The 24,134-nt window shown below is 42.5% G+C and overlaps 1 protein-coding gene across 3 annotated transcripts in view; it reads right to left on the reverse strand.

Annotated features, from left to right (window-relative positions):
* LOC139449524 (transient-receptor-potential-like protein) overlaps nucleotides 1-24,134 on the reverse strand; it is a 37,383-nt gene that overhangs the window by 5,031 nt on the left and 8,218 nt on the right. The window contains exons 2-9 of one of the 3 annotated variants that reach the window (XM_071230951.1): nucleotides 15,535-16,541; nucleotides 14,613-14,955; nucleotides 12,271-12,715; nucleotides 9,577-9,772; nucleotides 7,133-7,345; nucleotides 5,978-6,019; nucleotides 3,483-3,518; nucleotides 531-596 (exon numbers count right to left, since the gene is read on the reverse strand). In XM_071230951.1, the coding sequence (XP_071087052.1) occupies nucleotides 531-596; nucleotides 3,483-3,518; nucleotides 5,978-6,019; nucleotides 7,133-7,345; nucleotides 9,577-9,772; nucleotides 12,271-12,715; nucleotides 14,613-14,955; nucleotides 15,535-16,470 (2,277 nt within the window). In that variant the 5' untranslated portion in view covers nucleotides 16,471-16,541. The remainder of the gene's footprint in view (nucleotides 1-530; nucleotides 597-3,482; nucleotides 3,519-5,977; nucleotides 6,020-7,132; nucleotides 7,346-9,576; nucleotides 9,773-12,270; nucleotides 12,716-14,612; nucleotides 14,956-15,534; nucleotides 16,542-24,134) is intronic. The other 2 variants (XM_071230952.1, XM_071230953.1) reach the window with 2 other exon arrangements.

Genomic DNA, 24,134 nt, shown 5'->3' on the forward strand with positions numbered 1-24,134 from the left:
AAATACTTGACCTATCATTTTATTTAACACGTGCGAGGTTAGATAGACCGTTTTCAACCCGCCATTCCTATATTATTGAGTCAGAGCAGTGTTTGTTATATCATAGCTTGTCTTTGTATGAAATGTTATTTCAATAAACTATATGTAAATCTGCTCCGATGTTGTACTTTAGTTCCCTGAGTCAAGCTGCTTTGAGCAATAGATTCGGACAGCCCGTAATTAGGGTTGAATTCGCGAACCTATTTCTATTTATGTACGAGCGTTGAGGTCGTTCAGGACTCGCGCAACGTTACACTAGGTTTTGTAAGCCAAAAATGGCTGCAAGCAGACGCAGACGGGTATACTACTATTCACATAGTTTTAAATGATTTACAGAGATTGTTACGAAACAGGTTTTAACTTAAATACTCAAATGTCTAGAAACAGGTGGGTAAATAAAAGGTTGAGTACCCTCTAAAAATTGTGGATACCCAGTCAAAATTAATCCCCAAATAACCAAAAGCTTATCTATAGCTCTGAGGATACACTACCTGATATTGCAGGGCATCCGGGCTAGGGGGGATAACTCCGTGAACATCGCTGTTGTAAGTTGGTCTCTGGAATTAGAGAAGTAGACAGCATGAGTGAGTGAGTGAAGTACTGTCTACTCCATCAGGTCATCCAGAATATGCTTATAGAGTAAATGTCAAAGTTTTGGACATTAATATCTGCAAATAAATCTTATTTTGTTTTCCAGAAGAAAACCGGAAATATGATTCAAATACTGTAGCTGGGAGCGTTCAGACCACATAATATAACAGCTGCTAGGCAACCTACTGTGGTTAACCAGTAACAGTTTACTTCACTCTACGTCCCAACCATTGTAATTCTTCACAGCTTTACAGGACACTACGATCCTCCCACAGGAATTTACTGTTTTTGGTCAGTAAATAAAAACATATACCCCCAATATATACGTAGAGAAAAGGAGTGTCACTCGCCATCTTGCTGGTTAGTAAATAAAAACATATATCCCCTATATATACATAGACAAAATGAGCGCCATTCGCCATCTTGCCGGTCAGTAAATAAAAACATATACCTCCTATTTATACATACAGAAAAGGAGTGTCACTCACCATCTTGCAGGTCAGTAAATAAAAACATATACCCCCAATATATACGTAGAGAATAGGAGTGTCACTCGCCATCTTGCTGGTTAGTAAATAAAAAAAGAGACCCTCTATATATACATAGACAAAATGAGCGCCATTCATCCTCTTACTGGTCAGTAAAAAAAACCATATTCCACTATATATACGTACAGAAAAGGAGTGTCACTCACCATCTTGCTGGTCAGTAAATAAAAACATATACCCCTACTATATATACAAAGACAAAATGAGTGCCATTCGCCATCTTGCCGGTCAGAAAATAAAAACATATACCCCCTATATATACATAGAGCGATCTTGTCGGTTTTGTTTACATCGATATCCAGGTTGAATTGTGAGTGAGTGAGTGAGTGTTCATGTTATATCACGGTGTCATGTTGTTTTTTGAATCTCCGAAATGACAACAGATAATTTCTTCACATTTAAAATATTTTACATGAATATATTTTTTATTTTGTAATGAACTTCAGTTGTAATATAATAGCCTAGGGACACTTTATGGGCTTGTAAATTAAAAACAAGATATTTTCCTATGTTAATATAATATACTTATGCTGTCAAAATATCTTCTCTGAAGAACCCCAAAATATCTTCTCTGAAGGACCCCAAAATATCTTCTCTGGAATGCCCTCAAATTTCTTCTCTGAAGGACCCCAAAATATCTTCTCTGGAATGCCCTCAAATATCTTCTCTGAAGAACCCCAAAATATCTTCTCTGAAGGACCCCAAAATATCTTCTCTAGAATGCCCTCAAATATCTTCTCTGAAGGACCCCAAAATATCTTCTCTGGAATGCCCTCAAATATCTTCTCTGAAGAACCCCAAAATATCTTCTCTGAAGAACCCCAAAATATCTTCTCAGAAAAACAAACAAAATATCTTCTCTGGGGTGCCCCAAAATATCTTCTCCCAGTACCCAAAAATATCTTCTGTGAAGAACCCCAAAATATCTTCTGTGAAGAACCCCAAAATATCTTCTGTGAAGAACCCCAAAATATCTTCTGTGAAGAACCCCAAAATATCTCCTCTGAAGAACCCCAAAATATCTTCTGTGAAGAACCCCAAAATATCTCCTCTGAAGAACCCCAAAATATCTCCTCTGAAGAACCCCAAAATATCTTCTGTGAAGAACCCCAAAATATCTCCTCTGAAGAACCCCAAAATATGTTCTGTGAAGAACCCCAAAATATCTCCTCTGAAGAACCCCAAAATATCTTCTGTGAAGAACCCAAAAAATATCTTCTCTGAAGAACCCCAAAATATCTCCTCTGAAGAACCCCAAAATATCTTCTGTGAAGAACCCAAAAAATATCTTCTCTGAAGAACCCCAAAATATCTTCTCTGAAGAACCCCAAAATAACTCCTCTGAAGAACCCCAAAATATCTTCTCCCAGTACCCAAAATATCTCCTCTGAAGAACCCCAAAATATCTCCTCTGAAGAACCCCAAAATATCTCCTCTGAAGAACCCCAAAATATCTCCTCTGAAGAACCCCAAAATATCTTCTCTGAAGAACCCCAAAATATCTCCTCTGAAGAACCCCAAAATATCTTCTCTGAAGAACCCCAAAATATCTCCTCTGAAGAACCCCAAAATATCTCCTCTGAAGAACCCCAAATAACCATCTGCAAGCTTCACACTAGTATGTTTTAAATAGAGCACTGCATATTTTCAGCCAATCAGTTGACTAGTTCGATTCTGCCAGGGACAGAAATCTACTTCCGCTTTTTTGCAGGTCACGAAACCAATAACAAAACTGGCAAGATGGCGAGTGACACTCCTTTTCTCTACTTCTGTATATGAGGTATAAATAAGTTTATTTACTGACCACTACCGAGATCCTGTAGTTCCTCCATCACCAGGAGATACATACCACAGCTCCAAGGTACTGTCACTATTACAAACTAACCAATCAAGACATGGTTCAAGCAAGTGAGAAACCACTGCTCACATTTCTTATCAATCAGACAACAGCACAATTGGCAATAAACAAACCACAATTATTCCATGTCTTCTGATTGCCCAACCAAGCAATTATTTTCATAAACCGAACAAAGGTCACACTCATTACCGGACCACTGTTTCCTGTTCGGCTGAAAATAATGTGTCAAGGTAATCAATGGTAGGGTTTGCACAAAGTTCATGGAATAGGGCTTATTTGAATTTCATCAGTTTTAAATGATGGGCTCATTTCATTTGTTGACAAAAATAGACACGGTCGCCTAAATTGATGGGTGATGATGGAACATAGTGCAGACACACCCGGCAAGGACGTGATGGTGTCATGTTATAAACGGTGCCCACAGCATAAGGACACAAGCTACTTACTTCTTCTATTTCATAGGGATTGCCACTTTCTACAGTCTGCAACAGACATCAAGCAACAAAATATCTATTTAATAAATCAAAATAAACAAGCATAAACAATTCAATGAAAATCTAAACTATTAACACAAAAGAACCTCATTATACATTTCATAGATTCTCCATACATGCTCTTGCTAATAGCAGTTACACACAAATGTTTTCGTAATTTTATGAACCTAAATTTTAACATGTTAAAAAAACGAAAATGATTAAACAATTGCACACAAATGTTTTGGAAAGCTAAAGAATAACAGTTTCATAACAACACAGATAAAATATTGGCAGGGAGACAAAGTGGCAGACAATAGGTACATGCACCATGCAAGCAGCTGCGGTTTCTGTGCAAGAAGCATTTAGGCGTCTCCATGAATTGACATAAGGCATCAACTGGCAACAACAGAGCATGGGTCTTGAGAGGCTTTAGAAATTGGAGAATAACCAACGAGTTGGGAGGACATTCAGATTTATCCCAGATAGACAAGTGTTGTCCATGTCAGTTATCCCAGATAGACAAGTGTCATCCATGTCAGTTATCCCAGATAGACAAGTGTTGTCCATGTCAGTTATCCCAGATAGACAAGTGTCATCCATGTCAGTTATCCCAGATAGACAAGTGTCGTCCATGTCAGTTATCCCAGATAGACAAGTGTCGTCCATGTCAGTTATCCCAGATAGACAAGTGTCGTTCACGTCATTTATCCCAGATAGACAAGTGTTGTCCATGTCAGTTATCCCAGATAGACAAGTGTCGTCCACGTCAGTTATCCCAGATAGACAAGTGTTGTCCATGTCAGTTATCCCAGATAGACAAGTGTTGTCCATGTCAGTTATCCCCCAGATAGACAAGTGTCATCCATGTCAGTTATCCCAGATAAACAAGTGTTGTCCATGTCAGTTATCCCAGATAGACAAGTGTTGTCCATGTCAGTTATCCCAGATAGACAAGTGTCATCCATGTCAGTTATCCCAGATAGACAAGTGTCATCCATGTCAGTTATCCCAGATAGACAAGTGTTGTCCATGTCAGTTATCCCCCAGATAGACAAGTGTTGTCCATGTCAGTTATCCAAGGCAGACTCATGTCACCCATGTTATCCTCAAACGAGGGCTTGCTGGAAGCTCTGTGAAGAGCCTGCACATACTGTACAAAAAGAGTTTTATTTTTTTTATATTTTGTGTAGTGAAGACTGAGAATGTAATTGTCTTTAAAATATCCATGCCCCCTGGTAGTAACTGTAGTTGTACAGCATATACCAACTATATAACTCAGGGTTAACATTCATTTTTTCCCTGTATTTGCTTGAAAGAAAAATATTGTTCTTTGGTTTTTGAGACAAAATAGTTTGTCATCAGGTTTTTCAAGAAACATTTGGAGACACAAAGAGATTAGATTTCAGGACCACTGGATGGAAGGATGCAGATCTATAACAGAAGCACCTTTTGCCAATGTCAAGGTCAGCCAAATAATGGTAAACCAATTAGCCTTTTGTATTCAATGCAAATTATATATTTGCATACAATTCTTGAAATTCATGCACAATTGCACTCCACCATCACATACACAAATGACACAGTAGACAGTGAGTGAGTGAGTGAGTAAGTGAGTGACATGCACTCAGACATACACACAGCAACACACACTGTAACACACACAGACATACACACTCTGACACATACACATACACACTCAGATACACAGACATACATACACAACTCAGACACACAAACTCAGACACACACACAGACATACATACACACATTCACACATACACACTCAGACACACACACTCAGACACACACACACACACACACACACTCAGATACACAGACATACATACACAACTCAGACACACACACACACACACACAAACACTCAGACATATACACTCATACATAAACACACACTCAGATGCACAGTCAGACATACACCCACTTACATACACACTCAGACATGTACACTCAGAAATACACCCTTAGGCATACACAAATTCAGGCATACACACTCAGACACACCAACAGACATACACAATCAGACACACACATTCAGACACAAACTCAGTCATACACACACACAGGCATACACACTCACTCAGACATTCACACTCACTCAGACATACACACAATAAGACATAGTTTGTGACAGATTAACTGTTGTATTGCCACACATTGTCACATAACCATCTCATCCAACCAGGTACCCAGTTACTGCTGGGTGAACAGAGTCAATATCCAACACGAGTTTCCAGTCACTTGCCCAAGGAGACGCCACATGTGCTACAAGTGCTTCAGTGTGGGGCAGGACCGAAGCCCTAGAAATTCACATGAGTCAAGCTGTCGAACACGATCCAACTACTCCCCAAAGTGGCCTAGCATCGCCTGACTTATACAGCCTTAAGGCTTGTCCTACTTCAGGGAAGCTGCCCCCCCCATGCAGATAACAGTACATTGTAGCTCACCTTGTAGATATCATACTCCACGGGGCCCACAGACTGTTTAGACTACAACAAAAACAAAAGCTAATTTAACTTAGAAAAACTAAAAGGGCCAAATTAAGGTTAACTACAAAGAATTGTGTAGGACATACTTTAACTTTAACATTACATAAACATGAAAGCATGATACAAATCATATCTGACAATTTGTCGAAATTTGACTGTAGTTGACTGTCAATACATTTGATGTGTATTATGTTTACTTTCATCCTGTAATGATTATTAAACAGTATTATCAAATGGAAAACACTTTTTGGAATGAACATTTTAATGATTAAAAGGTTTAGAAGAAAATGAAATTCAATTTGTTTACAGATAAAGATAAAAAAGGAAATTGAAAGTTTTATTGAAGATGAGGTAAAAAAAAAGAGTGAAATTCAAAGACCTATGACTTACCGATTGTGTGATTGACCTATGATTGACAGACTGTGTTATTGACCAATTGTGCCATCGACCTATGCTTGGCCAACTACATGATTGATCTATGACTAACCTATGATTGACTGACATTGTGATTACATGATTGACTGATTGTGTGATTGAGAATGACCTATGATTGACAGACTGTGTTTTTGAACAACTGTGCCACCGACCTATGCTTGGCCAACTACATGATTGATCTATGACTAACCTATGATTGACTGACATTGTGATTGCATGATTGACTGATTGTGTGATTGAGAATGACCCATGATTGACTGACTGTGTGATGGACCTATGATATACTGACTATTTGGTTGACCTACAATTGAGAGACTTATGATTGGCTGTGTGATTGGCTGACTGTCTGGCTGATTGTATGATTGACCAACTGTGTGATTGATCTAAGGATGACTGACTGTGTGATTGACATTTGATTGAGAGACTGTGTGATTGACCAACTGTGTGATTGACCTATGATTGACTGGCAGTAGGATGAGATATGATAAACTTTCATTTAAAAGCTATTGATGTGAACGTTAAAAAGAAGAAATAAATTTTAAGATGATACCCCTCAACCGACAAGACAAAATCATATGTGTTAATAAAATCATACCTGAAATTATTTAAAACAGCAGGACATTGTACTGATAACAACCAAACAAAACCCATCTGCTGGTGACATGGTGTGTGTTTTACCCTGATTGTTCCCTCGGACGTCTTGCGCTGGTTCGAGCTGTTGCGACTTGCTTGACAGCAGAAACAGAAACAGTTCTTTAGGGCACAGAGGAAGTAGTAGATGGATTTAGGGCTGATGATGAGATTGAAGGGAGGCGGGAGGGTGGAACCCTCATCAAAATATCCCATCCAAAGTTTGGAGCGAGAAAACTTCCACTCCATGTCAGCGTGGTTCTGAAACACAAGAGAAGAAGTTCCTAGTGAGTGAGTGAGCTGTGTTTAACACCGCTTTTAACAGTATTCCAGTGATATCACGGCGTGTCGGCTCAATGTGGGAGGAAAGTCTGAAGTAATGCAGGTCTCAGATGTTTACCACTATGGTGAAACCAACAAGCGCCAGTATGGTGCTGAAACATAATTGGGGAGAACCGGGATTCGAACCCACAATCATAGGGTTTCTGGCATGCCCAAGGGATGCAACTCTGCACAGTGAATCACGGCGGCAGACGACTGAGCCACCTGTGCCCCCTGAAGTCCCTGGGTGTGGTGTCATGCTCAGACATATTCCAGACACAGGGCTGCATCTGATAACTGACATCTGGACAAGACTACCACACACTAGAACTAGCGCCCTCTATGTGCCACAGTTCAGGCTTATATACAACGACCACACAAAGCTGATAACCATTATTCCATGGCATTCTGTACTCGTGTGAGGATTGGGGGCACGGGTGGCCCAGTCGTCTAAGGCGCCGCGATTCGCTGTGCAGAGTTGCGTCCCTTGGGCATGCCAGAAACCTATGATTGTGGGTTCGAATCCCGGTTCGCCCCGATTATGTAACTAGGTTTGTCAGCACCATACCCGTGTTCGTGGGTTTCACCGAAGTGGTAAACGTCTGAGACCTGCATCACTTCGGGCTTTCCTCCCACATTAAGCTGACACGCGCGATATAACTGGAATACTGTTAAAAGCGGCGTTAAACCCAACTCACTCACTCATGTGAGGATGTGTGGGTGTGTGTAGGGTTGTGTGTTGCTTTTAGCAATATTATAGCTATAAACATGGTCAGGGAAACCAGGGCCTCAATCGTCAGCCTAATGAGAAAACACTTTTAACACAAGGTTCCCCACCATCCCATCAGCCCTTGCGAGGTAGGTGGATTTGTTTTAAGGATTGAAGTTCTATTTGTTCCAGTGTCTTACGCGAGCAAATTCCATGATGCGCGAAGCTCAAGATGTCGTATATTGACAGATACATAAATCATAACAAAACAATCCATTATACATCACACTTAAATTATATAAAGGGAACTATATCAACGTGAAGAGTCGTGATGTCATCTGCCCCAAACATTCCATTTGGAGTGACATCCCTTGGTTTTACAAATGGGTGTAATTGGCCGGCTATGGCAATGTCATTTGTTTGAAATAAAAGTTGCCCCCAGAAAAGTTAACGCTAGAAAGAAATCCAGACCCGGCTGATGCTGAAAATAGATTGATATTAATGTTGTTTGAACTTTGTGAACGATGTGTTTATGTCATACTACGGCTCCTGATGATGGGGACTACCGCTTGAGGCGGCACAATTGGATTAGCAAAAGCAATACACGACAGTGTGGAGTGAGTGAGTGAGTATGGTTTTACGCCGCTTTTAGCAATATTCCAGCAATTTCGCGGCGGGGGACACCAGAAATGGGCTTCACACATTGTACCCATGTCGGGAATCGAACCCGGGTCTTCGGCGTGACGAGCCAATGCTTTAACCACTAGGCTACCCGACCGCCCCCGACAGTGTGGAGCTCAGTGATTTCTTTTGGTAAGTCCAGCATTCTCTGTTATAGCTTCGAATGGACGCTTCAGTTCGGTGACCCGACATACACACATGATCTGTCTGGCTTCAAAGCCTACGTCATTCATAGCCTGAATCGATGTCGCTCTTAGTTTTCTGTAGTGATTTTTAATGTTTTTTTAGATATTGTCAATATTGTTTGTTGTATAACGCTGCAATATTCCAGCTACTGTATATAAATGAGCCTGGACCAGACAATCCAGTGATTGACATCATGAACATCGATCCATGCAATTGGAATAAGATGACACGCATCAACCAAGTCAACGAGTCTGACAACCTGATCCCGTTGGTCGTCTTTAACAGCAAGCATGGGTTGCTGAAAACCTATTGTACCCCGGATCTTCATGGTGGGGTGTATTGGGATGTGGGTGGGGTGTGGGTGTGGGTGTGGGTGGGGTGTGGGTGGGGTGTGGGTGTGGGTGTGGGTGTGGATGTGGGTTGGGTGTGGGTGTGGGTGTGGGTGTGGATGTGTGTGGGGTGTGGGTGTGGGTGTGGGTGTGGGTGGGGTGTGGGTGTGGATGTGTGTGGGGTGTGGGTGTGGGTGGGGTGTGGGTGGGGTGTGGGTGTGGGTGTGGGTGTGGGTGTGGATGTGTGTGGGGTGTGGTGGGCCCACCTCGATGTCCTGGAAGGAACTTGACATCATGGCGATGAGCATGTTGAGCAGGACGACGATGGTCATGCCATGGTACAGCATGAACAGCAGCTCCCCTGTAGCGATGGTGAATGTCTGAGCATCCTGGATCTCCACAGCTTTTGGGGGGGTAAGACTGAACAGCGACCAGAATAGCGTTGTGTAGGCACCGGGCAAGCTACAAACACAAGAGAAAATGCAGGAGATGAACAGTGGGGCTTCAACAAATAGTTTTCCAAGGCTGCAAATCATGTTGTAATCAACCTTTCAATGTGAACAGTTTTGAAACCAAAGGCCATGTCTAGAATCCTTCTCCAAATGAATAAGTTACATCAGATCTACATTTTCACCATGTTTGTCAGAATTGCTACTGGCCCCTGCAGTGACTGTTAGGCAGAAACCACGCTACAGGTGTGGTGTGTGGGTTGGGATGTGGGGTGTGTTTGGTAGGGACTGTGTTTGGTCACTTCATCAGATACAAGATGAGCCTAATGTTGACATCATGGAGTCTCAGACTACTCCACTGACCTACAATGTCACTATATATATACTGTTACACCTCGTCTGAAATCATTAGTCAATATAAATGACAACAACAATGACGAGTTAAAAACGTGGTATCTTTACGTAGTACCTAACTGGCAGTACCATCACAACATTAAACACATGTACATGACATCACAATCGAGAAGGACATATATACATACAGTAACTAAGGATACATTCTACACTGTGTGAGATGGAACAAACTTTCTGTTTACAAAGGGGCATAACTCTTGTAGCCCTTCTTGCATACCACTAATAATATAGTAACCTTATAACAATACTCTACTGACCTACCATGTCACTGCACATGGTGTCCCCACTCATTACAGGAATTTTCATGACTTATTTTGAGGATGCTTAACATCCTCCCCTTCCAACCTTTACGCTGGTACAGAAAAAGTAGGCGACAGTTCACCATCCTAGACAAAGACCAGGAGCCTGAAGCCCTGCTTGGTCACCTCAACATTTCAGCAACAAAGATTCAAGTTCACCATGGAAACAGAAAGTCACCACCAACCACCCTTTCTTGATGTACAACTTGACAACAGTCATGACCATATCCACACTGCCGTCTACCTCAAACCCACTCACACGGACCAGTACATTCACTACATGTCAAGACCCGTGAAAATCCGGGGTAGAATAGGTCTTCAGCAACCCATGCTTGAGGTAAATGGCGACTATGCTTGTCGTAAGAAGCGACTAACGGGATCGGGTGGTCAGGCTCGCTGACTTGGTTGATGCATGTCATCGATCTCAATTGCATGGATCGATGCTCATGATATCAATCACTGGATTGTCTGGTCCAGACCTGATTATTTACAGACTGCCGTCATATAGCTGGAATATTGCCGAGTGCGGTGTTAAACAACAAACAAAGCAATCTGCAAGCAAGTTAAACAGATCTTCATCCCCATCAGTGGATATCCCAAACATCGGGTAGAGAAAAACATGAACAGAACCCAGAAAACCCAGCAAAAAGATTCTGTTTCCTAGTCCAAAACAGCCCCATCGCCCATCCTCATTAGCATCCCATATCAAGGCCCTACCAGTCACCAGATCAGCAGCCTTCTCACAAAAACAGCCAACAAAGATGTCACATTCACCTCCAACAAGAAGCTTAAACACATCTTACATGCCAACTTCACAGAGCTAACAATTCCCATAACTTCACAGAGCTAACAATTCCACTAACTGCACAGAGCTAACAATTCCCCTAACTACACAGAGCTAACAATTCCCCTAAATACACAGAGCTAACAATTCCCCTAACTACACAGAGCTAACAATTCCACTAACTGCACAGAGCTAACAATTCCCCTAAATACACAGAGCTCGCAATTCCCCTACCTACACAGAGCTAACAATTCCCCTAAATACACAGAGCTAGCAATTCCCCTAACTACACAGAGCTAACAATTCCACTAAATGCACAGAGCTAACAATTCCCCTAACTACACAGTGCTAACAATTCCCCTAACTACACAGAGCTAGCAATTCCCCTAACTACACAAAGGACTACCTGCCCGGAGAGCAGAAGGTACAGGGTTTGATCAGAGGCCAAGCCATGCCAAAAGGTGTTAAATGATGGTACTTGTTGTTACCCTGTATGGCACTCGACATTAAGGGGCTAAAACTGGTCGGCTCGGAGTCAGTAGACTGTGTCTGATTTGGGTATTCATGTTAAACTGAGGCAGGGTATCTCAGTGGGTTAGCACTATTAAGTACAAGCAGACAGACAGACACAGACAGACAGACAGACAGACGGACACACACACACACACACACACACACACACACACACACACACACACACACACACACACACACACACACACACACACACGTGCATGTATGTCGCTATATAAATCTCGGCCTGTCTCAGCCTGTATCTTCTGTTGTCATCATCATCTTTACTCGGAGTGGGTAACTTGCAGCACACCTGTATACATCTGTAGCTGACGACATCTAGATCAACTCGCTGATGCCCATATCAGTCTGCAGATCAGCGATACTTCTGGTTTATGTTTTCTGGGCAATGGTCCATACACATGCTAACTTGTACATTATTTCAACAAGTGACCAACCAACAAGACACTACATGTTACAACAAGTAATAAGACTACTTACGTGAAGAATACATCTTCTGCATCCTCGTTGCTGGGGTAGTAGTACCAGTACAGTTGATTGATTCCGCAAGCGAAGGATGTAAGCACCAGGAAAAAGATGAAGAGGAATTTGGCGATGTCAATGAGCATACACCCGAGTGAGATCTGGAGGGGTCCCAGATGCTGGTTGGCTTGGAACAGGTATATAATCCGAGCAAAGCTAAAAACATTTGCAATGGCAAATAGAGACTCTGATATGAGGGTTGGTTCGTTGTGCGGCCAGTCGCTCCTGGCTAGTTCTTTTGGTCCATAGTTACCAGACTCGATCTGGAGGAATGCAACACATCGCAGTGAGAATGTTGCCAGATACAGGGACAGCATGATGAAGTCTAGCCAGTTCCACCACTGCCGCACGTACGCCTTCAGACCCTCCTCCCACAGCTGCTTGCACTCCGCCCATATAAACCCTGAAAATACACAACCATATATTGCACTCCGTCCATATTAATCCTGAAAGTACATAACTATATATTGCACACTGTCCACATCAACCCCGAATATACATGACTATATAATGCTCTCCGTCCACATCAACCCTGAAAATACATGACAATATATGACACTCTATCTATATAAACCCTGAAAATACATGATCATATATTACGCTTCATCCATATAAACCCTGAAAATACATGATCATATATTACGCTTCATCCACATCAACCCTGAAAATACATGATCATATATTACGCTTCATCCACATCAACCCTGAAAATACATGATCATATATTACGCTTCATCCATATAAACCCTGAAAATACATGATCATATATTACGCTTCATCCATATAAACCCTGAAAATACATGATCATATATTACGCTTCATCCATATAAACCCTGAAAATACATGATCATATATTACGCTTCATCCATATAAACCCTGAAAATACATGACCATGTATTGCACTTCATCCATATCAACCCTGAAAATACATGATCATATATTACGCTTCATCCATATAAACCCTGAAAATACATGACCAAAGTGGTAAACGTCTGAGACCTGCATCACCTCGGGCTTTTCTCCCACATTAAGCTGACACGCCGTGATATAACTGGAATACTGAAAATACATGACAATATATTACACTCTATCCATATAAACCCTGAAAATACATGATCATATATTGCGCTCCATCCATAAAAACCCTGAAAATACATGACAATATATTACACTCTATTCATATAAACCCTGAAAATACATGATCATATATTGCGCTCCATCCATATAAACCCTGAAAATACATGACAATATATTACACTCTGTCCATATAAACCCTGAAAATACATGACCAAGGTGGTAAACATCTGAGACCAGCATCACCTCGGGCTTTTCTCCCACATTGAGCTGACACGCCGTGATACTGGAATACTGTTCAAAGGCAAACCATTAAACCCAACTCACTCATATTTATCAAATGAAACCAGAGAAGCATTTTTCTAGCATTTCTGACAGTACTTTACCAGGGAGAGAACATACTATTGGGGGCAGGACAAACTATCAGAAGAAAATCCATTTGCGGGCTGTTGAGATAAGGCTGTGGCAGCTCCATAATGACCAGCAATGTAAAACAGAACGAAACCTGACACCGAACATGTCAATTACTGTCAGCTTAGTTCAAGAATCAATATGTCAAGCCTTGTTGACAAAGTGGACCTGTAAGTCTGACAGTCGTGATCTACTGAGGCTCCACAAATACATCTAGCTGCAATATGTTGTTTTTTTAAAAACTGAAATACTGATCTGCTTGACATCCCTAAAAGACCTTTGACCTGGCTGCATCGGGAATTGCCAGGAAGTCAAAGGAGCCTAAATTATGGTGGTTACCACTGTCAGTGGTTACCTGAAGACTTCTTCTTATATTGCACAGTGTCAATGGTTACCTGAAGACTTCTTATATTGCACAGTGTCAGTGGTTAGTCTCTCCATCTGTCAGTCTCTCGTCTGTCAGTCTCTCTGTCAGTCTCTCCATCTGTCAGTCTCTCAGTCTCTCCATCTGTCAGTCTCTCAGTCTCTCAGTGACCTGCAGCACCTATGTGATATCAATCTTACAATCACCTGAAATTAGTGTGATAGGGAGTAAAAGGTTTGTTCCTCTATGGTTCAATGAAACCCTTGTCTGGTGATCCCCGGCAAGATACTGCAGGACTATTGGTGGAAGCATCATAACACCTAACTCATTCACTATTACTAGCAGAGTCCTGGTAGTGACTCCCTGCAGTGCAATATACGGCAGCGATGTCCTTACCTGCCATTCACTCACTCACTCACTCACTCACTCACAAGAAAAGGTGATCACTTACCTGTCACCCACAGCACTATCATCCACTCCAGCTCCGACGGAGGTAATCCTCGGAATTTCTCCCGCTTATGAGAAGTACTGATGTCTGTTGATGCACACACTAGCAGAAACAGAAACACTCCGAATGATGCGCTATGGTAGAGGAACTTCATGAATGGGCTTCGAAGGAGTTGTCCGATTTTACTGCGAGGGAAGACCCAGTAGTACACGGCCATGAAGGGAAGCAGGAGGATGAGCCCGATGCAGATGAGGAACTTGGTGAAGCCGTTGCGCTTCCTCCATCCCGGAAGTCCCTCGTACCAGATGGAGGTGAGGAGCTGTTGACAGTGCGGGTGAGCTACAAACTGGAAATACAGGTCAGACTTACAGAAATTAGGTGAGCTTCAGAATGAAATTACAGCTGAGAATAGAGATATTAGATGAGCTACAGTCTGAAAGTTCGGCTGAGATTAATAGATATCAGGTGAGCTAAAGACTGAAATTACAGCTGAGATTAATAGATATTAGATGAGCTACAGACTGGAAATACAAGTCAGATTAAGAGTGATCAGGTGAGCTACAAACTGGAAATAGTCATAACAATTACATGAGCTGCAGGACACGACTGTTGTGATAAGCTATTGTATAAGGTTGTTAAAGAGCTGGTGAAACTTTTTAATTGATTTCAAATACTGGAAGCAATAACAAAAGCAAAAAGTAGGTTGAGAAGGTGAGCTATATATATTTAACACTTAAAGACACATGTTTATAGTCTGAGCAACTAACAAGGTAAGGTAATGACAGTGGTCAGCAATGAAGGCGTGGAAACTGTGATAGTTGTTTTCTACAGCAGACAAAGTTGCCCACGAGGTTTACAGTCAGCTACAACTGAATCAAGAGAGTTGACAACTATAAAAATAACAAAATAATAAATTTTGCTTCACCTGTTTTTGCTCATACTTAAGGGCCAGTTTTAATCTGGACAAGGTGAGCTTATCGTTCCCATCATCCTCCTCCTCTTCCTCGTCCTCCTCCTCGCCGTCCGTCATCTTGTTCAGCACCGCAATCACCTCCTCGCTGCTGCGACACTGGTCCAGGAGGTCACACGCATACTTCCGACACTGATGAGCCAGCTGAAGGTACGAATCTTTGAATTCATTTTCGCGGAGCGCTAGTTTGTCGAGCTCCCAGGACAACATGAAGGCTGCGAGGACCGGGTCGGGGCTGGTGAGGGAGATCCACGCCGGACTTGCTAAGGCCCGATAGGTATTGATTCTGAGTAGTGAATGGCGTAAGCTGTCAGCATGCACTTGTGCTTGACATCGCTTGCAGGAGCATGATAACTGATGAGGCCGTTCAATGGTTGCACCATGGAGTAGTAAAAGTTGCAGTATCTCAAACTGGTTGCAATGAGCTGCCAGAATCACTGGAGAAATATCGGGAGAATAGTCAAAACTTTCTTCATCCATATGACGAGTTTTTGACCAATCATAACCCAGCATTTCTCGTGTAATTGAAGGATGCTCAATCAACATCTCGACAATACGATACACGCCTTCCCTTATTGCGTACAACAACGCATCACCGATTTTAACCCCATCCTGCTTCAGCAGCAGCTCTACAATTTCCATGTTTTCGTTATCAACAGCAATCTGAATGGCTGAGCGGCCCAACATGTCTGTACAGTTGACGTTCACTGGATTCGAACCATGGAGACAACGGATCATGGTCGGCTTATCTCCCTTTTCGGCTGCCTCTAAAAATATCCTCTCTTGGGGGTCCATCCTACTTCCCTGCTTGATAGTTTCGAGGGGGATGTCCACAGCTCGTGTCGAACCACGCGAGCCTGATCGCTTACTGCCGTAGCCAGTTAGCACCATGGTGACAAACTGAACAAAGGTCTTGCCTCACCTGGGGGGAAGGACGTCCGGAGTTACTTGGGGTCAGGCCTCTGAAACACGCAATAACAGGCGTGAGAGGCAGCTCAAGACATCAAAAAGTTTTTCAGTATTTTCTGTGCATGTTATCCATGATGACAAACATATAATGATTAACAAGACCTAACTTTTTATACCAAAACATGTTGTGAAATTACATCTTAGTCCTGCCCCTAACCCCATAAAGAATCCCCCACACCCACACACACTAAAGCAACCCCACATCTATAAACAACCCCACATCCACAAACAACCCCAATCCACAAACAACCCCAATCCACAAACAACCCAACATCCACAAACAACCCCAATCCACAAACAACCCCACATCTACAAACAACCCCAAATCCACAAACAACACCTATCCACAAAGAACCTACCACCCAACATACAACCCCCCACCCTGACACACAACCCACATCCACAAACATCTCCCCACCCCAAATCAACCCAATAAAAAATGACAGACTGCTGTAACAACTGTAATAATGTTAGCACCTGGCTCCTCTGTTGACTGCAGTGAGGTACCTAAGGTAGACTGGGGATGGGGTGTGGTAGGGACAAGGGATTGGTCTTAGGACTAAATGATATTTTGCCGATTGTATGCAACATTTATATATAACCAGTCCCTAAATAATGTTGAAATTTGAAAGAAAATAATTCGCATTAATAGAACTGTGGTGCACGCACGCACACACACGTGCAGAAACACTCACACACACCTAGACACATTTACACATGACACACACATGCACACTCGGTCACACACACATGCACACTCACATACACAGACACACACTCACATACACAGACACACATGCACACTCACATACACAGACACACACTCACATACACAGACACACACTCACATACACAGACACACACATGCACACACTCACACAGACACACATGCACACTCACATACACACACTCACACAGACACATGCACACTCACATACACAGACACACACACATGCACACTCACATACACACACTCACACAGACACACATGCGTTAACACATGAACACTCACTCACACATGCACACAAACACAGACATGCACACACACATGCACACTCACACACACATGCACTAACACACACACTGACACACAGAGACACAAACATACACACACTCACACAGATGCATACAGACACACACACTCACACAGACACACACACATGCACACTCACTCACACATGCACACAGACAGAGACCTGCACATTCACACAGACACACACATGCACTCACACACACACAGACACACACTCACACAGACACACACATACACACTCACACATGCACTCACACACACAGAGACACACTCACACATATGCACACTCACACAGACACATGCACACTCACTCACACACACAGACACACATGCACTCTCACACACATACACACACTCACAGACACACACACACACATGCACACTCACTCACACACACAGACACACATGCACTCTCACACACATACACACACTCACAGACACACACACATGCACACTCACTCACACATGCACACAGACAGAGACATGCACATTCACACAGACACACACATGCACTCACACACACACAGACACACACTCACACAGACACACACATACACACTCACACATGCACTCACACACACACAGACACACACTCACATATGCACACTCACACAGACACATGCACACTCACTCACACACACAGACACACATGCACTCTCACACACATACACACACTCACAGACACACACACACACATGCACACTCACTCACACACACAGACACACATGCACTCTCACACACATACACACACTCACAGACACACACACACATGCACACTCACTCACACACACAGACACACACATGCACTCACACACACACACACCAAGACAAGAGTCATCAAAAGATGACAAATCTCCCACGGTCCCCACAAATTCTGAAATCATCTGACTATTACTTTAAGTCTAACTTGATGAGAGAACTTCTATCTTGTCTGTCCATATACAAGAGTAGTTATTTAGCTATCAAAACAACACCATGGAATTGGGATTCCGAACTTTGTATTTCTATGTCAGGTACACATCAATATGAACAGAGTCAAAGTCAAGCTTGTTGCCATAGAAACAGAAAATATATCACACTTCCCTGTGTCTCGTCACCCCAGCTTCTGAGGCAGCACCACACCTATTAAGACCACCTTCACAATCACTGTTCCTTCTTAATCACTGTCTAATAAGATCACCTTCACAATCACTGTCTAATTAGGCCACCTTCTTAATCACTGTCTAATAAGACCACATTCACAATCACTGTACCTTCACAATCACTGTCTAATTAGGCCACCTTCACAATCACTGTCTAATAAGACCACCTTCACAATCACTGTACCTTCACAATCACTGTCTAATAAGGCCACCTTCACAATCACTGTCTAATAAGACCACCTTCACAATCACTGTCTAATAAGACCACCTTCACAATCACCATACCTTCACAATCACTGTCTTTAAGGCCACCTTCACAATCACTGTCTCATAAGACCACCTTCACAATCAGTCTAATAAGACCACCTTCACAATAACTGTCTAATAAGACCACCTTCACAATCACTGCCTAATAAGACCACCTTCACAATCACTATACCTTCACAATCACTGTCTAATTAGGCCACCTTCACAATCACTGTCTAATAAGACCACCTTCACAATCACTGTACCTTCACAATCACTGTCTAATAAGGCCACCTTCACAATCACTGTCTAATAAGACCACCTTCACAATCACTGTCTAATAAGACCACCTTCACAATCACCATACCTTCACAATCACTGTCTTTAAGGCCACCTTCACAATCACTGTCTCATAAGACCACCTTCACAATCAGTCTAATAAGACCACCTTCACAATAACTGTCTAATAAGACCACCTTCACAATCACTGCCTAATAAGACCACCTTCACAATCACTATACCTTCACAATCACTGTCTTTAAGGCCACCTTCACAATCACTGTCTAATAAGGCCATCTTCACAATCACTGTCTAATAAGGCCACCTTCACAATCACTGTACCTTCACAATCACTGTCTAATAAGACCACCTTCACAATCACTATACCTTCACAATCACTGTCTTTAAGGCCACCTTCACAATCACTGTCTAATAAGACCACCTTCACAATCACTGTCTAATAAGACCACCTTCACAATCACTGTCTATTAAGACCACCTTCACAATCACTGTCTAATAAGACCACCTTCACAATCACTGTCTAATAAGACCACCTTCACAATCACTATACATTCACAATCACTGTCTTTAAGGCCACCTTCACAATCACTGTCTAATAAGACCACCTTCACAATCACTGTACCTTCACAATCACTGTCTAATAAGACCACCTTCACAATCACTGTACCTTCACAATCAATGTCTAATAAGGCCACCTTCACTGTCTTTAAGGCCACCTTCACAATCACTGTCTAATAAGACCACCTTCACAATCACTGTCTTTAAGGCTTCCCAACTTCAGGATTTCCCAATATCTAATGAGCAGAGCAACCTTCACATATGTCTGGTGTTGGTTCTGTGATCATCTACAACTGTGAACGTCGGCGTTCCAGAGAACAGAGTGACCATGTGTAGAGGCGTGATCCGCTAATGTAACAGGTATATAACTGCCACAGATTAATCCATGTGACCATCACGGGAAGCCCAGTGCTGTTCAGGCGGCAGATTGACAGCTCACATTTCCTTTGGCGTGTGTCACAAAGATCAATACATCCTGGCAATAGGGCTTTCTCTCTTATAGAATCAGCACCTACTATGTCTTTAGCCTCAGCTGCCCTTCCTGAAATATGTCGTCTAATGTTAATACACAAATAGGTTACTTTTAGATGGGCACAGCTATTTTAGGAAATCCTGCTATTTGTGGATGACGGATTATTGATGAGGGTGCCAGTGTCTCCCACCGAGGCGAGGCACATGGTTACTAGGCTCGAGAGGTGTCTGCGAGTTAGTTCCCTGTACAAGTTGATGGCAGACTCCAGAGGCTGCAGCAGAAATATGTTTGTATGACACCTAGATCTAGTCCTCCAGGGCATGGGATACAGAGCTTCATTCCTGCTGTAGATTGTGGACATCAGGTCAAGATGGCGATGAACATCCTGCAGCATTCTGGGCTTTGTATTTAATGTTTCTTTAATATATGAAACGACCCGTGTCCACCCGGGGTAGAATAGGTCTTCAGCAACCCATGCTTGCCGTAAAAGGCGAAAACGCTTGTCGTAAAAGCGACTAACGGGATCGGGTGGTCAGGCTCGCTGACTTGGTTGATGCATGTCATTGTATCCCAATTGCGTGGATCGATGTTCATGACGTCAATCACTGGATTGTCTGGTCCAGACTCAATTATTTACAGACCACTATCATATAGCTGGAATATTGCTGAGTGCAGCGTTAAACAAACAAAAAAACAAACAAACGAATTCAATATGAAACCCAAATCCAGATAATGATGTTGAGAGCCTACCCTTTTCAATGATATCAAGTTGTTATGTTATTGTTCTTATAATTATAAATGTATACAGTAAATGCTGCAACTAAAATAAAACGATTCTGGAATAAATTATTCCTGATAAAAATAATAATTTGAGATACAGTTTGTTCCGACCATTGCATCAAAATTCTTTGAAGTTGTATCATTATAGGTACTTTTTAATTGAATCAACAGTATATAGCGTTGTGAGAACTGATTGAATAGATGATTGCTATTTCCGCCATAGTTTACAAGAAAATACACATGGAGAGCAGGCAATACAATTTAAATGGTAAATCATGTCCAGCGAAAGTTTTATATCAAATTTCATATTTTTATCAACTAAGTTTGTTACACCTGTTTGTTCACCTGAATTTGCTAAATCTGCGACATTTTATATAACGTACAACACTCGATAGATACATAGATCCAATATATACAGTTTCAACCAATCGGGAATTTTAAAATGTCCGGTTTGCTCTATTTCAAATTGGACTTTTTGCAGTCACAATCGGACAAGTCCGGCGCACAGACCGATTTCCTGACTCCTGATATCAACAGTAACCAATTGTGGAATAACAACAGAGTGATCGGCTAAAAATAGACCCAAAACTCAACTCCCCGGGAAACCCAGGCTGTACTGTCATCATGCGGTACTGTCATCAAAGGCGCCACATCTCTGTGAAGGCACATCTTCCCTCTATTGTCAGTGCCTACAATGTTCCCTCTATTGTTAATGTCTACAATGTTCCCTCTATTGTCAGTGTCTACAATGTTCCCTCTATTGTTAATGTCTACAATGTTCCCTCTTTTGTCAGTGTCTACAATATTCCCTCTATTGTCAGTGTCTACAATGTTCCCTCTATTGTCAGTATCTACAATGTTCCCTCTATTATCAGTGTCTACAATGTTCCCTCTATGTGTTAATGTCTACAACGTTCCCTCTATTGTCAGTGTCTACAATGTTCCCTCTATTGTTAATGTCTACAATGTCCCCCTGTTGTTAATGTCTACAATGTTCCCTCTATTGTCAGTGTCTACAATGTTCCCTCTATTGTTAATGTCTACAATGTTCCCTCTATTGTTAATGTCTACAATGTTCCCTCTATTGTCAGTGTCTACAATGTTCCCTCTATTGTAAGTGTCTACAATGTTCCTTCTATTGTCAATGTCTGCTATGTTCCCTCTATTATCAGTGTCTACAATGTTCCCTCTATTGTATATTCACACCAATGGCTACAGCAGACTTTAAAATCCCCTTCTGTGTCATTCAAGCGTGATATTTCATAGCCTCATCATCAGTCAATAACCCCTGCATAATCCTTATTGGCAGATATACCACACTGGGGCACATTTGCTTTGCATGAGGTATTCTAACAACTTCTTGCCTATCAAATATAACTTTTGACTTTTACAACCTAATGCTAACGGAATATTCTGATCATATTGTGCCATGATGGACAACCACGGAACTATCAAGGAATATTCATTGATTCTGATTCAGAATTGATGCTTACAGATCCCGGCCTGAATCAGAATAATGGGACAATAAATTTGTTCTCTCTAATGGAAATGGGAACATCAAGACATCAAGAGTTTAGTACTGTCAAATTGTCTGATGAATATGAATGTCCTCCCATAAGACTAACACAGTGTGCATACATATGTTCCATGAAAGGCAGTATTGTTAGAAAAACATAGCAAAGGGATACTGGCACACACAGGTCATCACAGCTCACAACTCAACACACCATCAGGACCAAAACAACACACACCATCAGGAACAACACAACACACACCATCAGGACCAGCTCAAGACATACCATCAGGGCCAACACAACACACGCCATCAGGGCCAACACACACCATCAGGACCAACTCAACACACACCATCAGGACCCAAAACACACACCATCAGGACCAACTTAACACACACCATCAGGGCCAACACAGCACAGACCATCAGGACCAACACAGCACAGACCATCAGGACCAACACAACACACACCATCAGGACCAACACAACACACACCATCAGGACCAGCTCAAGACATACCATCAGGGCCAACACAACACACACCATCAGGGCCAACACACACCATCAGGACCAACTCAACACACACCATCAGGACCAACTTAACACACACCATCAGGGCCAACACAACACACACCATCAGGACCAACTCAACACACACCATCAGGACCAACTTAACACACACCATCAGGGCCAACACAACACACACCATCAGGATCAACACAGCACAGACCATCAGGACCTACTCAACACACACCATCAGGGCCAGCACAACACACACCATCAGGACCAACACAACACACACCATCAGGACCAACACAACACACACCATCAGGACCAACACAACACACACCATCAGGACCAACACAACACACACCATCTGGACCAACTCAACACACACCATAAGGACCAACACAGCACAGACCATCAGGACCAACTCAACACACACCATCAGGACCAAAACACACCATCAGGGCCAACACAACACACACCATCAGGACCAACACAGACCACCAGGGCCAACACAGACCATCAGGACCAACTCAACACACACCATCAGGACCAACACACACCATCAGGGCCAGCACACACCATCAGGACCAACACACACCATCAGGACCAACTCAACACACACCATCAGGACCAACACACAACATCAGGGCCAACACAGACCATCAGGGCCAACACAACACACACCATCAGGACCAACTCAAAACACACCATCAGGGCCAACTCAACACACACCATCAGGACCAACACAACACACACCATCAGGACCAACTCAACACACACCATCAGGGCCAACTCAACACACACCATCAGGGCCAACACAACACACACCATCAGGACCAATTCAACACACACCATCAGGACCAACACACACCATCAGGGCCGGCACACACCATCAGGACCAACACACAACATCAGGGCCAACACACAACATCAGGGCCAACACAAAACACACCATCAGGACCAACTCAACACACACCATCAGGGCCAACTCAACACACACAATCAGGACCAACTCAACACACACCATCAGGA

Source organism: Haliotis cracherodii, unplaced genomic scaffold, assembly GCF_022045235.1.
Source record: "Haliotis cracherodii isolate W230 unplaced genomic scaffold, xgHalCrac1.p SCAF_8, whole genome shotgun sequence".
In the NCBI taxonomy this organism is placed as follows: Eukaryota; Metazoa; Mollusca; class Gastropoda; order Lepetellida; family Haliotidae; genus Haliotis; species Haliotis cracherodii.